At 36.4% G+C, this 18,013-nt stretch overlaps 1 protein-coding gene across 2 annotated transcripts in view; it reads left to right on the top strand.

The window, feature by feature from the left end:
* Window positions 1-12,041: 12,041 nt before the first annotated feature.
* The window catches only part of LOC149783567 (galactosylgalactosylxylosylprotein 3-beta-glucuronosyltransferase 2-like), a 29,875-nt gene continuing 23,903 nt past the window's right edge, over window positions 12,042-18,013 (top strand). Inside the window, exon 1 of one of the 2 annotated variants that reach the window (XM_089931830.1) lies at window positions 12,042-12,265. In XM_089931830.1, the coding sequence (XP_089787956.1) occupies window positions 12,166-12,265 (100 nt within the window). In that variant the 5' untranslated portion in view covers window positions 12,042-12,165. The remainder of the gene's footprint in view (window positions 12,266-18,013) is intronic. The other variant, XM_089931829.1, reaches the window with a different exon arrangement.

The raw sequence follows: 18,013 nt of genomic DNA, 5'->3' as shown, positions 1-18,013 counted from the left end.
CAAGGCTGCATATCTGGGATTGAGACGCATCAGCTTCGTTCGCAATGCTTAGTGTTGATGCCACCAAAATGTTTGTCTATTCCTTAGTTCTTTCTAAACTGGACTATTGTAATTCACCTTAATCTGGTTCGTTTCAGAATATATTACTTATCTTGAAAAAGTCAATAACACATCTGCTCGGATCATCCTCAGAGTACCAGGAACCGAGTCCCACCATCCATGCTCTGTACGCTACACTGGCTACCCATTTGCTCCAGAATCAAACACAAAATCTGTTATATATGCTACATTTCCTTGACTGCATCGAGTCTAAAATACCTACCTAACGGCAACAAGTTGTACAGACCATTCTGGATGCTTTCAAACCTCTTCCGCCACTACGGACAATGTTCTTTTGCGTGTCATGGCGAAGAAATCTGGCATAAATTGCCTGTTGAATTTAGACACAAGTACATTCAAGAGTGATCTTAAAACTTACCTTTTTCTACCGCAATAACAGATTTAAGACTACACAATGTTTCCTCACCTTCATTATTTGAGCATGTTTGTGTTTATAATTTCACGGTGTTTGTTTTCATAATCTTGTATCAATAGATGTTATTTATGTGTTAAAAAATATTAATAATCCCGTAGAGTTTCAAATATTTAGCGCTTTACTATGTCCTCATTTTGATTATTATTATTATTATTATTATTATTATCAAAAAATTATTATTGTTGGCATAACATTCATACTATCTAGATCTGTTGAGCTGCCAATACACCTTCCAGTTTTATGCGGAACTGATGAAATACCTTCCAGTTTCAATGCGTAACTAATGACGTACCTTACACTTTCTATACATACCTGTCAAGATATCTTCCAGATTTTATATATAACTGTCAGTATTCCTTATAGTTTCTATATATAACTGTCAGCATTCTTTACAGTTTCTATATATACCTGTCAGCATACCTTACAGTTTGTATATATACCAGTGAGCATACCTAATAGTTTATATATATATATATATATATATATATATATATATATATATATATATATATATATATATATGACAGCATACCTTAGTTTTTAAAAAATATAACTCGCAATACCTTCCAGTTTAGTTTATAAACAAACCTATCAGCATACGTTCCAGTTCTATATATACCTGTCAGCACACTTTACAGTCTCTATATATACCTGTCAGCATACCTTACAGTTTCTATACATACCTGTCAGCACACTTTACAGTCTCTATATATACCTGTCAGCATACCTTCCAGTTTCTATACATACCTGTCAGCATACCTTCCAGTTTCTATCAGTAACCATCAACATTCTTTCCAGTTTCTATACGTAACTGTCATCATACCTTCCAGTTTCTATCCATACCTTCAGTACTTTCTCTAGGGACTAATTATTATAACAAGTATAAAATACAATATTTATCTAAGTAGCTGTCTCTAAATCAGGATTCTGGGATTTGGCTCCGACTTGGTGATTCGTCACACCGTATTTTATTCAGTTTATACTGAATAAAACTGTTACCGATACATTGCAGAGGAACACATTTGTGCTCATTACAAGAAGCTATACAATCCCGGTTTCAAACTTATAATGATTGTATGTGCATTTGTTTCATACACCACTCCATTTGTAAGTAAAAGTGACTGGTTTAAGAGAAGTTTCGACCATGAAAAACATTTTTCTTTTGCACCCCCCCCTTTATAACCTGTCACAACAATGAGGACTTTGTATAGCGCCTAATCTTTAGAAGCTCTAAGCGCCTTACGACATTAGACAATACGTATAAGATAACAAAAAATATAATGATATGATTCCAAAAACAAACACCATGAAATTAGAAAACATTAAAAACACAAGCGGAGAATATTTAAGGTAGGAACCATTATTAGGTCTTTAAGTTTGTTCTTGCAGTCGAAATAAGTGAGATTTGAGATTCTTCTTGAACGTGATCACTGTGTCTTTGTGTCTAAGTTCAGTGGGCAATTCATTCCACGTTGCTGGCCCCTGGTATGCAAAGGAACGCTGTCCATATGATGTTGTTTTCATACTTGGAATAATGAGTATTCGATTGTCAGAAGAGGAGCGAAAGTATCTTGCTGGTGTGTACACATGGGTGAGGTCGGAGAGGTATGTTGGACTTGAGTCCGACATTGAAACGTAGCACAGAGAACACATTTTGTGTTTGATTCTGGATCGAATGGATAGCCAGTGTAGGGTACAGAGCAGCGGGGAGGTGTGCTCTGATCGTGGTACTCTAAGTATGATCCGAGCAGCTGTGTTTTGAACTTTTTGAAGTTTCTGGAGCAGATATTGAGATGAACCAGACATAATTGAGTTACAATTGTCCAGTCTTGAAGGTACTAATGAACACACAATTGTTTGAGTGGCATCAGATCAGCTGAAAGATATTTGCGAACAGAGCTGATGCGTCTCAGCTCAAGATATGCAGCCTTGCATATGTTTATGACATGTTGGTGCAATGTGAGAGTACTGTCCAGAGTAACACCTAGGTTTCGTACTGATTGTGTGAATTTAATGTTGGTGTTGCTGATATTTATTATTTGAGGTAAAATATGTTAATGAGAAAGTCTTTGTGTTGTGATCAGAATGGCCTCAGTTTTATCATCATTCATCTACAGCTTGTTACATGTCATCCATGATTTCACATCAGAAATGCACCTCTCTACACCTTGAATGGTAGCATCAACTTCAGTTGTTTGGCTAGATTTGTATATTTGGGTGTCATCAACGTACAATTGGTGAGACACTGGATGATGATATACGACACTTGAGAGCGCCTGAGTGTACAGAATGAAGAGAACAGGTCCAAGAACAGACCCCTGTGGAACACCACAACATAGATCAACTGGGTTGGAGTGTATTCCATTTGCAGATACAATTTGTGTCCTGTTGACCAAGTAGGACTTGAACCACAGTAAGGCTGTATCATGAATGTCAAATACATGCTGGAGACGGTGAAGTAACATATCATGGTCTATTGTGTCAAATGCTGCTGACAAATCAAGGAGGCTGAGGACTGTAATCTTTCCGCTATCCAGTGCAGAGAAAATGTTATTAACTACTTTTAGAAGAGTAGATTCAGTACAGTGGCAAGGGCGATATGCAGATTGTACATTGCTAAAAAGACTGTTTGAATTTAGATGCGATACAAGGTGGGATAGAACAACCTTTTCTAAAAAAAAATTATGAATGGGAGATTAGAAACTGGGCGATAGTTCTTTAAATCATTATGGTCTAGTGTTGGTTTCTTCAGCAGAGACTTTACAATGGCAGTTTTGAAAAATGATGGGAATTCTCCGGATGTGAGAGAGTCATTAATAACATCAGTTAGTGAAGGCAATACTGGATCTAAGCACTCAAGCAGCAATGATGTTAGAATTTGATCAAATTCCCATGACTTTGGTGCACTCTTCACCAGGGTTGTACGTACGAAATCCATAGAGACAGGTTCAAATGCTGCTAATGGTTGCCACTCAAATTCTGTATCCCAATTGTATGGTGACGACGACATTAGCTTGTTAGCAATCTCGAAGAGCTCTTTGCAGCTGAAACTTTCCATGATCTTAGTAGTATAGTGGGCTGATTTCGCTGCATGGAATATATTTGTGACATTCTTCTTAGCGGCTTCATAGATTTGCTTATGAATAGTGATTTTGGTGGAATGACAAAAACCTCTCAGCTTTACGGCGGTCTCTTTTAGCAGTACGAAGCTGGTCCCTAACGCTGCTATACCATGGAGAACACTTTTGAATTGATACTCTGCACTTGGTAGCTGGGGCATGTTTGTCAAGCAATGAACGCAGGCAGTTATCTATCAAGTTGTTCTGCGGTAGAAAGTAAGCAAGTTGTTGGGTTAACTTGGATGTCGTGCATTAGTTTGGTTATTTTTATCATACGGATATTTCTCTTAGTAGCAGACAAAGGTGAAGGGTTAGGGACTGATACGTCAAGATGGCATTTAATGCAGGGGTGATCTGATGCAAGGTCATGGGATACCAGGGAGGACCGTAGAATGTTATCATCAGGTCTATGAAGAATCCAGTCTAAAATGTGACCATGTTTATGGGTGGGTTGGTGAACTGATTGTTTGAGGTTGAAAACATTAATATAATCTATGAGTTTTTATGTATTTCGAAAGTTGAAATCTCCAAGAATAATGAGGTTGTCACCTATCGAATTTCCATAGTCCAGGAGATTCGGAAACTGCTCCAAAAAGAGAGCGTCAGCCAGCTTGTTTTTTTCTACTAGGAGGAGGGCGGTATAGGCAGAAAAATTTGACTGACCTTTGATCCAGTATGAGTGTGGTTTGAACTAGTTCAAACGATGTGTGGTCGAAATTAAATGTGGTGTGGTTAATACGTTTTATCATGGAGTTCTTTTTGATGACAGCAATTCCACCTCCGCGAGAATTACGGGGAACGACTTGATAGAGTAACCAGTGGGTGTTAGATCCACAAACTTGGGCTCATCGCCTGATGTTTTTAGCCATGTTTATGTCAGGAAAAAGATGTCAATATTCTGGTCGTTGATACAATTAACTATTTCTGTGCGCTTTTTCGGTGGTCCTACTGAATGGGCATTGAATAGTGCAATACGCAGAGGTATCTCTTGGATAGTTGACACAGACGTTGACGAACTCATTGGGATTTGAATTAGGTTATCTAAATTAACGGTCGAACATGTTTTGTTTTAAATTGTTGAGGCGAAATAAGGGAGATAACTGGAATTCTTCTTCCTGTTCTACGCCTGCCAGCTTTGAAACAACGTTTATTTTTCCGCTTCTGTTTACATTTCGGTAATGATGAATGTAGTCCTAGTTCGTTTAGTCTAGAGCACAATGTAGTGTGGAGTGCCAACGAGTGATCATTTAAAGCAATTAATGTAGGTCCATCGTAGCATAAACGGGTTGACTGGCGAGTATCACGTGATGGCGGTTTGTTCAAAAACAGTGGAGAAAGACAGCTGAGAAAAAGTCTAATTGTTCTCATTTCCAAAACAAGGAGATGAAGAAACACATACGAATTTAACAGACAATACATAATGGTTCGTCTCAAAAACTTCTTGCAGTATTTAAATATGAAACTTTACATTTGAATGTTCATGTTGATCATCCTTTTCAATAATTTACACTAAACATTGTCTAAGAAAACATTTTTCCTCATACATTCCAGCTGATAATTAAATAATTCTATAAAGGCTAAATTCACCATCTTATTGAATACGGGAACATCATTTGAGGTGAAGCATTCAAATGTGACAGTTATCGAATACGAAAGAAGAAAAAAAACACAACCGAGCAGCCAGGTCTATACTAATTCCATCAGGCCTTTCAAGTGCAGAATGAAGAGACCAGGTCCAAGAACAGACCCCTGTGGAACACCGCAACATAGATCAACTGGGTTAATGTTAATAGCTCTATGTTGGTGATGGTATCAAGCATACCATTTTTATGTGACATTAAACAGTAAATAATTTGAAACCGATGTAAATATCTAACCACGATCCATTTTAAAACATTTATGAACGCTCTTCACTCTAGACCTTCTCTCAGCACCCAATTTTCATACGGCATTAGATAATGATTATTTTCTTATTCAGGGTCCACTCTGTGGAATATAATTCATTTCTCTGTAAGATATTTTAGTTGTCTTATCTTTCATGTAAACATTCAGTTAGATTGTTAGTGACGGATGGTACTTTTTGTTGTAATCTACAACTTCAAAGATCCTATATGTTATGTTTGTGTTAGATTTTCCGTTATTATTTCTTCATTTGTATTGATTTTATAGGTATTTTGTTTATAATATTTATGATCACGTTTTGTGTCTTATGCTTTTGCACTGCGTGCCTGGCTATGTGCTTTTGCTTTATTTTTGTCAGTATAGTAGAGTTTGATAGTTTTTTTTTATAGTTTCATGACCACTGGAATGACGTTTGTGAACGCTCGGAGTATGGGAGACGTTGTTAATGTAAAAAAGCTAGGGTATGTGTTAAATCTATTTACGTTTCAGTTCATAGCTTTGTTAGGATTTGGTGTTCATTTGTTGATTATGGTGAGTTGGTGATGGGAAGTTATTTCTCAGCCCGAGTAAAAAGCCAATGTCCAGGATCAGACGTCACAATGTACACGATACTTTATGACATTGTTATAATAAAGCAAAACATAAGAATATAATTCACATGACCTGAAAAATCAATGGAAATTCGTAGTGTAAACAAGTTGATCCCCCCATTTATACATGCATTTTTATGTATGTATGCCATTTTTGAGAGCACATGTTGCTCACTGCAAACACGAGCCCTCTACCATGGGTGATAATTTTGAAAAAAAACATCGTTTTCTTAATAGCTTGATGCATTCAAAGTAGTTGTCATCTATGCATTTTTGAGATATTCTAGTTGCTTTAAACAGGATGTCTATTGCTATAAGTGGCTAGCTCTGCTTCCTAGCCGCCTATTGGTATTTCGTTGGCCACATAGTGTGTATTGACTACACGAGGTGTAAATGCCTCACATCAATTTCAAGAACAACATAAGCTGGAATGACAAAATTCGCAAATATATCCATTTCTTTATTAAATAATAATAGCTCAGAAAGTCCTTAATTTCCAGGGAACAACTTACGAAACTGTCCCCTGCCATCTTATGCTGACTTGGAATCCACTAAACTTTCGCTGCGAAGCTCTGGCTCAAACTACAAGAACCTACCAAATACAACATTACTTGTGCAATACAAATGCAATACAAGTCGCTGAACATGTCCCAAGCGGATTTTGTTACACTACTGTTATATGTGATGGGCAAACAGAGCCGCTAATACTGTGTCGTGGTAAAGATTTAACTGATATGTTTCTTAAATCGCTTGAAGTTATCGCAAATTAATCAGCCAACGGCTCTAATCACGTGAAAAAGATTTTTTTTGATTCATGAACAATTACTTATTTGGCTCAGCAATGGAAAATTTGCGTTCGGTTCTTATAACGATCAGTGTTGCATCAAGCACACGCAAGGGCTAATTTGAAAACTGAGATAATCCAAAAGAATATCCACTATTTAGTAACGCAAATAAAACGATTGAGGGCAAACAAAAGGACGAGTACTTGCGTAAACCAATCGAAGAATATGTATAATTTCGACTTAAAATATACTCGATCAAGTTGGGAAAACAAACGTTAAAAGGGCCAAAGGTGTTCATCGGGTTAGTGAACAAAAAGAAACACGTATGTCATACCCAGCATCAAGAGGTATAAAAGGTGCTTCACCATTCTTTGTTTGATTATTATTAGATTCAAGTCGTACATCAAGGTATGTTCCAGGCACGCAAACATTTTATCAAGATGTATGTTTTTCACCCAGTTATTTACTCAGTGTTGATCCCGTTTATTTTTAATAATGTAGCAGCGAATTCACCACTGACGATTGTTTTTTATATCCGGAATTTTCAATTTCTCCGATAGACCTGGTAAATAGACGGCATTGCCGTCCGCTCATAGATGTGAACTTCTTTGCTCCACTTCAAACGCAAATTCAAGTGATCACATTTCGACCATTATGTATTTGAACTCTAGTTAGATTTCAAGTTTGAGGTTTCATCCAACATCGAACAGAATATAAAGACATGATTATATTTCATACAACAAATATGCAAGAATTATTCAACTTCATCATAGAAAAAGGAAATTCAGCGTGATTTATTTGTATGCACAAGCAATGCCTAAAACCACGGAAACATAGTTCCGACTGAATCATTTCCGTGTTCCCAATCTTTGATTGGCAAAGTCGAGATGCCATTGATAATTGGGGTGCAACTGAAAATGGTCTTGTCATATACAACGATGTAATATCTGAAAACTAAACCAGTCACGCAAGAATACTTCATGAGGTCGACTTAAAACACCAACTGATCTCAACGATATGTACACGTGCCTAAAGTAATTCGTGACAATTGTAACAAGTTTATGACATTTCGTGGCGGACTTGGTGGGATGAAGTTCGTATTATGCTTGGAGAGGTCAGTAAGGACCCATATAGGTTTCTCATTATAGACTCGACAGGTTGACTAAAACAAAAGTATTGTACGGGTTTGGATAAACCAGTTAAATAACAATATCTATATTTCGTTCGATATTTGACCAGCTTTTAATATTTGCATTGTTCTGTTTGTAAATGTTCACCGGGAACCCAAATAAGAAATTTTGCTTAGCTTCAAAGACAATAAAGTCTCACGTGTATATGACAAGCTAATGTCATTCATGACTTTCCTTAAATGTTTGACACAGGCTTGCAGATTTCCCAGCCTGAATTTCGTACCTTGTATCAGATTTATTATTGGTATGGAATTATCCCAAAGTTGTTACCTCAAGCGCAAATTAATCAGCAGAATGCAGCCAAACTAAGGAACACGTCGGTGACATTGAAGATATGCAAGTCTGAGGTGGCATTAATGCATAAGATCGTTGCAGTATTCCAGTCCCTGCAGGCATTTCAGCGTTGTTAGATGTTGCAGTTCCTGAGGTTGCTTAGGGTCCGTTGGAGCTGCCTCCTGTATAGCTCTGAAAAAGGCGGATGGAAAGGGAAAATGTCTTTGACTATCCAGGCATAGAAACTAGAGACTCAAGAGCGGAAGTGGTCTCGCCGTTGACCTAATCTGAATTACTCGTTATGACAAAGTCAAACATTTCCAAGGTGTGTTTCTGCGGGATCAATTCCAAGGGAAACTGACATTTTCAACCAGTATTTGACAACATGACCTAAAACTCATTCGGTAGCATACTCTGTAACGTAACTCTGCAATCGTTTATTTTGCTTCCACCTCCATATTGTGACAGCACTGCTTGCATTTAACGCATTCAAAACACAGCAAAGACTTATTCATTTTACCTTGTCACTTGGAAAGTGCGCTTAATAGTATACGAAATGCTTTTTGGCATTTACAGACACTCAACCACTCAAGGACGCGCCAACGTGGATCTGATCAGGTTTTTCATCAAAACAAATTTGAATGAGTTTCTCTGCCGGGTTGTTGTTGACTTTTACCCGGGCGAGCTTGCAAGTTTCCAAGGTCAAACTGGAAAACTTAAAACCATTAAAGTTGACATTGAAGATGTTGTGTGATTGTGCGAGGCGCCGTCGCAAATAACCTGACGTTAAACACTGAAATGGGGGAATCAGATACTCTGGCTTGTTGGTTGCGAGTATCAAAGACTACGTCGACACTAATACAGTTAGTAGGTCTGGCTATGAAACTAATGGAAACCGTATTATGAACGACAATTTAATTCAGCAGATTCAAGAATTCATCGACGATGATGATGCTGCAACAAAATAAAATGCGTTGCCATAAGGATTTCAGATTTACCCTCACTACCATATGCAATACTTTCATTGGGCCAAAATAAAGGAATATTAACAAAAGAAGATTGGGAAACCACTTACTTATTAACCATAGCACAATGGTCCATTTGTTTTCCATTCTATTGAAGGTGCTTTTGATAAACCTAATAGTCGCATCATAAAGGTTTAACTTATTCGGAATCAGAGGGTTCTGAGTTGGAATGACGATTCTGATAAATGATCAGAGGCATCTAATTTTGTCACCAATCTCATCTATCGACAGACAAAATACTGTTTTTGCAGAACTTTTCACGTAAACGGTCCAATTATCAATATCCATTCTTTTGAAATTCAGTTCCATGGACTCAAAACCTAAGTCTTTGGCCATTGTGTTCAAGATTTATTACTGCAAATATGTGATGAATTTTCACCGCAGTGATAAGGTTGCAGAATTTGTTGACAGAGTGTTGGTGTTGCGGACCAGTGATGAAAACACTTATAGTGCTTTTATGCCGCTTATCGATGTATATTTGTCTGCAAACGATGTTAACAAACCCTATAATACACTGAAAAATAACTTTGTAAAGCGTCAACTGGAAATCAACAGTTGGAACCACCCTCTGTGACAATACTGACTGAAAATCATAAGCACTCGGAATCACCCGGTCGTTGACTGCACAACCATTCGACAGAGATCTCGATTGTTATTTGACAATGACATACTTGTTCGAGTAACGTATATTTGGGCGAAGACGATAACGATCGTCTCGTACATAATTTGAAACTGCATGGTTTTATATAAACACAATGTCATGCTCCAAGAATGCGCAATCGCAGGGGATTTAATTATTCTCCACGTAAATATCTTATATAATTGTATGACAGTTGTACCAGTGAAAAAAGGAGAAATTTGTTAGACGTGCGTGTGTATGAAACACCTGAAATAAAGGCATGTTTTTTGTGACATTATACATTGCGATCACATTATAAAAAGAAAAACTATAATAGACCGCACAATGTACCATTGAGAAAATATAAATCGAATAGAACTCCATCTGCGAGATGAAATCACCAAGAAAATCACACTATCCATGAAATTCCAACGCATTCGTGTGGTTGCAGAAGCTTTTTCATAAGCCTCGGCAAACCACCTTTGGTTTTGGTGTGGCGGGAATTGCACTAATAACAGCTTTTTTAGGCACAATTGTTATTAGGAAGATATCTGTAGTAACTGGTGTGAATGGTGGCGCTGGTAAAATAATCTCGTTATGGCAGCATTGGAAAAAATACGTGTCTACTCAGAAAGTCTCTTCGTGTCATAAAACAGTTTTAATATATTTATCAAGCTTTAACAGATGATTATTGGGTATGAACGATTATCTTGAGTTCGACACGGTATTGAGGAAAAATGAAAACCACCAGCGTCTCCAAGCTCAAGATAAGGAATCAGAACATTAACGATGCTGATTTACATACACTCCAATTCAAGTGCATATTACCTAGTGTACTGGGAACATCACTTATGGGGGTTACACTCATATGGTTTCAGGATTTCCAACCATAATCGAGAGGGTTAGTGGTCTAGGTTGGAATATTATTTCTTACAGGACTTTTCGCTGGTTGGTAGCTTTGCTTGACTGGCTCAATTACGTGCGTGTGTAATGTGAGAACGAAGTCTTGGGGAACAGAAAATTAAGATCTAGATCAATATACAAAAATCAAACTCATGTCTTGTCTTATTGATCAACATAACTCAGAATTTCTGTCATGTTATTGCGGCTTCAAAAGTATTATTCCAACGAGAAAAGCGAATTGACAAACAACATCATAGCCTCTATACGTCATAATTAATATACTGGATAGGTCAGTACTAACATTTAAACTGTGGGGTTTTGTTTGTACCTCAGATCAATCCACATAAACTCAGATTACGTGGAGGAGATGATATTTAAATGCGTTGGGTATAATCCCAAGACTAGTGTATGAAGACCCAAACACATGAAACTTTGTTGTTCAGAGAGGAAGATGCAACACATTTTAAAATGGCAACACGTCAATTCGGTACTATAAAAAATTATTTAAAGGGTCAAATAGGCACATGACACCAATCATTTAACTGGCAATTATATAATTCGAACGATCCCACATACATATTATTGTTCATCTAAAACTTGTTCATGAAGACCTGGGTCAAACGTGACACAAATAAGGCAGTAAACATCATACTAAACAACAATTAGAAATATATTTTATTGAACAAAGATTTCCTGAAAGAAGAAAAGAAATAGTTTAAAGGACACTTAATTTTGTAGATAACTTTAGATTTATTGGCAAAAATCATAACAAGTGAATAAGAATTTAATTGATGACAAAATCGGTACAGTGACATAATTTCAAAACATGACACCTACAAATCTGAGGAAGGCAAGAAAGCGACACAACACTGTATACAACACAAAGAAAGATTAACTCATTGCATACTAAGTCAATGCAATTTTTATTTGATTCACAGATTAATATCACGAGTCCATTCTTTCTATGTAAGCTTCACTTGATTTACTGTCCGAATGGCAAAATTATATGAACTCTGCATACATTTTATTTGATTTAATAACTTAACGGCAGTCATGGTCTAATTGCCGGTTGTATATATTTTTACCCACCCAGAACTGAGCGTGCGCTTCCTTCTTTACAAAGTACATCGACATTATATTTCAGTACTCCTCGTTCTGTAGAGAAATCCCACATTGTTAAAGTGGAGGTTCAGTGAAAAATCTTGGATCTAAAGCACAGGAAACATGAAATTACTAAAACGTTTTTGGAGAGTGATAAGTTTTCCTGGGAGTATTTTTCTTTGTTTCACAGGATACATCATTTACCAGGACAGAGTCAATACAGGTAAGCTTATGTCTCGTAAAGGAGAGGTTTACAATTTAAACACAACGAACGATTCAACTTTGCACTAATTGACAAAACATATTAAACAAAAGTTTGCATAATTCACATGTCATTTTACGCATTCATTGTCTTCTCCCTATAACGAATGGGGGGATGTTGTCTACCACTTTCTCATCATTTCATTTTGCAGTACAGTGCATACAATTAGACACGATCATAGACGGACAAAGAGACAATCATACAGACGTGCGCTCGAAATTATAGGAAGTGTGTATCGGTAATATATGTAAGCAAGCAGTTGCAGAGAATTGTGGAATAACCAATAGTCAATAGCCAATAGTCAATAGCCAATAGCCAAGAATAGAATTCAACGTTTAGAACAAATGCATACAATTTGAGATTGAGAGAGAGAGAGAGAGAGAGAGAGAGAGAGAGAGAGAGAGAGGTGGGGGGGGGGCTTGATATATTTTCACGTCTAGATTGATAGGAATATTCAATGATAAGAACTATATATTCAGAAGGCGTGTACAGGCTTGAAGCAAGGAACTTTAAGAAGTGCATTTCTATAAAAGAGGCCTAGTGTTACGTTCAGTAATTATGTCTACTGTATTCAATACAATTTTCTATTATGTTGTGGTTTCTGTTGATTAGGTGTAGTGTACGGAGTGCCTTTGGAATGGTTCACGATAGCTTACTCCTTTTCTTTATATATGCTAGCTGCATTTTTATACAAGGTTTTCAAGGACCCATGGTCCCGGGTCAAATGTTCAGAATCTGATCGGCATATCGCTGTGAAGGACCCCTTTTCGTTGAGTATATTTTCAAATTGAATGGAATACTAGTAACTAATATGGTACCAACAAACGTCGCAAAGTACAGTTTGCTTGAAAGAATGGCTAGATGAGACCGAAACGTAGCTGAGTGTTCATCTTATGTTCGGTCAACATTACTCATAAACGTGCTTAATTTACATATGTCATTTGCTGCGTACACTGTCTTATGTCCACAATTTATTTTTGCCAGTACAGTGCATACAATTAGAAAGACAGACGAAGTAACGGACAAATAAGCGAAAGACAGATAAAGTCACGGACAAATATGCACACAGAGATTCATCCCACTTTATGGGGAAAATGTGTATCTTTAATAGATATAAGCAAACAATTGATAAGAATAGTGGAATCTTCAGGATTGGAATAAACGGTCATAACAATTTGCATAAATTCGATACAAATAAATACAGAAGAGAGAGAGAGAGAGAGAGAGAGAGAGAGAGAGAGACAGACAGAGAGAGAGAGACAGAGAGAGAGAGAGAGAGAGAGAGAGAGAGAGTGAGACAGAGAGAGAGAGAGAGACAGAGAGACAGAGAGAGAGAGAGAGAGAGACAGAGAGAGAGAGACAGAGAGAGAGAGAGAGAGAGAGAGAGAGACAGAGAGAGAGAGAGAGAGAGATATTCAATAACAAGTGCATATGCTAGGTTGATTAAATTTAACTTCTACATTAAAACTTCAAAACTTGAAGTATTTGGGGAGAACATATATACCAACAACAATGAAATAATAAGTTTGAATTTCCATCCAGTCTATTTCAATTTTAATTTTCATTATCTCTGTACCTTGGTGCGATTTTAGTAACAATCCTTACACCTTTTACACGTCTTTGAGATGTGCTTGTACTTTTAATTTTCTCCTTCATTCTTGCCAGTCCTTTGAGTGTCATCTGCAGTTACTGTGACAAGCGCATCTTCTATTTATCAATATGTTGAAAGTAATAATAAAAATGGTAGCTGTCTATGTGAAAGTGGCACAAAAAGGCATTCAGTGTTGGAAAAAAGAAACGTTAAACGGTATGTGCGCTTATTTGTTATATTCAGTGGTCCTTGTCGTTTTTTTTTATTCAATGCTTTATTCATTCTACTGTGGGTTTTTGTGTTATTATATATCCATTTTAGTGTATGGAGTGCTTTGTAATGGCTGGCAGTACCTACCTTACATCTTTTTCGTTATATGGCCTGGTATTATCTTTATGTCGGCGGTTTCCAGGACCCAAGGTTCCTTGTCAGGTCTTCCGAACTGCTGCCGTTATTCTAATTTTTAAAAATGGACATAACAATGAAATTAGAAAACCACTATGAAATTTGATTATAAGGCCACTCTGAACACAAACATAGTGATAGCGTACACACATTATATCGTAAAACATATAGGAAACATAGGACAGTAGGAAGATTTCTAGACCAAGATCACTAATTTAAGGAGAACCGGGGGAAGGAAACCAGCATATGGCATGTACCTATGGAATTCGTTAAGTTTTGGTCATTTCTCACTAATAATTACTGTTTTGAGTCGTTTTGTCCTGGTGTTATTATTGCTATGGTCATTTTGCATGACAGAAACAATGACATATCTATGATATAATTCACGGACGCACCACTTGACATCAAAATATAGATGGCGTTTTAGTTCATTTCTTTGTTGGTCAATACCAACTCGTTTTACCACGTCATCAGAAAAGTTGAAGCTAACGAGGTCAACCATCAAATATTTGCAAGCGTTAACACCATTATAAATAGTCATGTAAACGTTGCAATTTCGTGAATTTTGTGCTTAGTGGTGCTTTTCTTTTTTAAAATCGGCGGGGACGGGGGATCCAACATAATGGGGGTTGAGGCTGGCAGAATAGATTATTTATTCGAAACGCTTGAAAATCAGTTTGTGAAATATCGTCCACTTTAGAAGGCACGTCTGAGGTCAACGGATCAATGTGATCCGTGTCTCATGTATGAAACATTTCTGATATGGTAAATTTAGTAAATTATTTCACAATTCCGCCATTTTGGACACAACAATTGCATGCATATTAACGGCGACATGACCGGCCTTGACCTAGCGTACATGCAACATATTTTACCATATGTATATCAAATGCTGTCAAAGAAAGACTGATTTTGTTTCAGTAAAAATTACAGAGATTTGTTATTTGATTCTCCAATTTAAGGACCACTACCATTTTTATCACGTTTTCAAAGCATGCAGTGTGTGTCTTCTTCAGTGTTTACATTGGATATTTTGCACGTGACTTTATTTATAGAAGTTGATATCGAATAGTTCTCTGTACAATTGAACAGAACCGAAGAAAACATTTATTAATAAAATAAACCTCAGACTACACATTGGTGGCATATGAGAATTCCACAACTGCTACAGTATTGTAAGGATACGTGACCAACATATAAAGATTCATATCACCTCATAAATCAACATTTACAATCATAGCAAGACTAAACGTTTGGACGTTTTGTGAGCTCATTTGGGTACATAACTGTAACATTGTTTTCGTAGATCAAAGTGTCTCTCATGGACTTTACAAAAGTTGTAAGAGACAAAAAAAAAAATTATATTATAGTGAAGAATGGAATATTTATGCTTCCAAACAAACAGTATTACCGTAACGAATTTGGCAATATTTTGGAGAATTTTGCGATTTTTGGTGTTGCCAAAAAAGGTTAGTAACTATACAAATGATGGTTTGCGGTAATAGAACGGGTTTAGAAACAGACTCCTTTTCTTGTGAATTTTGGGACATATTGTTACGAGTCTATGCTCTTAAAATAATTTATTATCATATGGTATTCACCAGTGTAAAAACTCATACACGTCCATATTATATATGGAAACTATTTAATTTGTTTTATACTTTTTAATTAAAAAATATATATTTAAGCCATATATATTTATTATTAGGTCGTGGACCTATACTTTTTTATATATGATAAATTAATTTGTGTTAGACTCACTAATATTTTCTATAATAAATTAATTTGTGTTAGACTCACTAATATTTTCTATAGTAAATTAATTTGTGTTAGACTCACTAATATTTTCTATAGCAAATTAATTTGTGTTAGACTCACTAATATTTTCTATAATAAATTATTGGATGTTAGACTCACTAAAAGTTTTCATAAGAAACTACTGGGTGTACGACACCCTAATTTTATATATCATCAGTTACTGATTGTTGGACTCCTGAAATTATATATATAAAACAAATATTAAATGCCAGACTCAATAACATTATATAACGAAATATTGCTATACCATGCATAACATGCGATGCATTACCCGACCAGTTGTGCTTTTGTAACGTCACAGGAAAGATTAAATCGTTGTTTTGCATGCATGCGTTATATCAATTCATCGAAGAGGCGACATGAATGTTTATTGATTTTAATTACTTTTCCAGAGCACGTTGATAAGTTATTTGAGTTAGGGATCACCTTTGAGTGAGCAAGAGATAAAAGCAGCGAAGAATCTAGCAAAAAGTCCTTGTATGATGTCTTGCCAAAAAAAAACAAAAAAAAAAACGTAGAAGTCGTTGTCGTTACTCAAGCCGCCGGTGAACGACGACAGCGAAATGCTCAGTACAGTCAGCGAATTTCCGGGTTAAGACAGTTAAGATCCTCACGATTACCATCAAAATGAAATCAGCTAAATAAATGCATTTAACGTATACTATATGGAAACAAAATTAAATGTATACAAGACTGCATTTTTTTGCAGTAACAAAAATATGAGTAATGATGTGCAGTCAAAGAAATTGATGGAGTGGGAGGGGGGCATTGCAGCTCTATCAGTTTATGCTTCAATGGATGATATCTAATCATATATACATTTGACAACCAACAAACCTTATGCGCCCATTATAATTATGTTCAAAGACCGGGTAATGTCTCGTAAGTAATCTTGTTTGCCAGGCGGTAGATTCCCAGCTGAGCACCGGACTGGTATTCCTATATAAATACAATTTCATTCAAGCGGGTATTTGGTGAAATACATTACGCCTACTCTTCAGTGGACATCCATTGTACGTTGGCAAGCAAGAATTACGAACGTGTCGCAGTAGTTATCTTTAAACTTATTAATTTTCCTACAGTTACCATTCCGTCTCTGAGTATATAGTCTATGGTTTCTGTGTCTTTGTACTATAATAGCTTTTCGAAGGAATGCCCTTCCCACCACCCACCCACCGCATCATTTAATCATGTTCTTTGCCACTGAAAACGAATGCATTGTCGTTTATACGTGTTTGTACATATTATACGGCAAATTAATTTATTTTACTGATTTGATCTTGATGGCGATCGCGAGGATCTTAACTGCCTGCGCCTGGCACTTCTGTATGTGTACTGGTCATTTAAGTGTCTTCGCTCACCGGTGAGCATTTCACCAACTCGATGAAATATATTCACTCGGAGCAAGCAATATTCCCTTATTTTAGAGACACTGCTTACCAGTAAAATTAGGATTATGGATTTAATGGATGGAGGGAAATGGGGGAGGTGTTTCGAATATGTAATGATGTCATTGCAAGATTTTAAACTTCACCTTTTTTGTAACGAGGACCTATATTCAATAGAGGATTTGACACAAGATCATTTCTTTTTCAATTTCAACCCGAAAATAAAATATTCCTTTAAGATCAAATATGTTCGCTATAGATGCAATTACTGCTTTATGTCCTATCAAGTAAACATCACTTAAAATGGGTCGATGGATGCCATTATTTCACTTATTGTTATTTCGCTTTGTAATTAATAGTGGAATTTTAAATAATAATTTTAATAATTAAATGGAGTGAATTCTGATACACTTTTAACAGTATCTTAAAACATTATGTCCATAGAATTTGATCCACCGATTTTTCGGTTGGTTTCGTAGTATGCGTGACCACTTATCATATATGAGT

This window comes from Sinohyriopsis cumingii, chromosome 14 (assembly GCF_028554795.1).
Source record: "Sinohyriopsis cumingii isolate HCF-2022 chromosome 14, ASM2855479v2, whole genome shotgun sequence".
In the NCBI taxonomy this organism is placed as follows: Eukaryota; Metazoa; Mollusca; class Bivalvia; order Unionida; family Unionidae; genus Sinohyriopsis; species Sinohyriopsis cumingii.
Note: the sequence above shows the minus strand (reverse complement) of the source record. Positions and strands in the feature narration are given on the sequence as shown.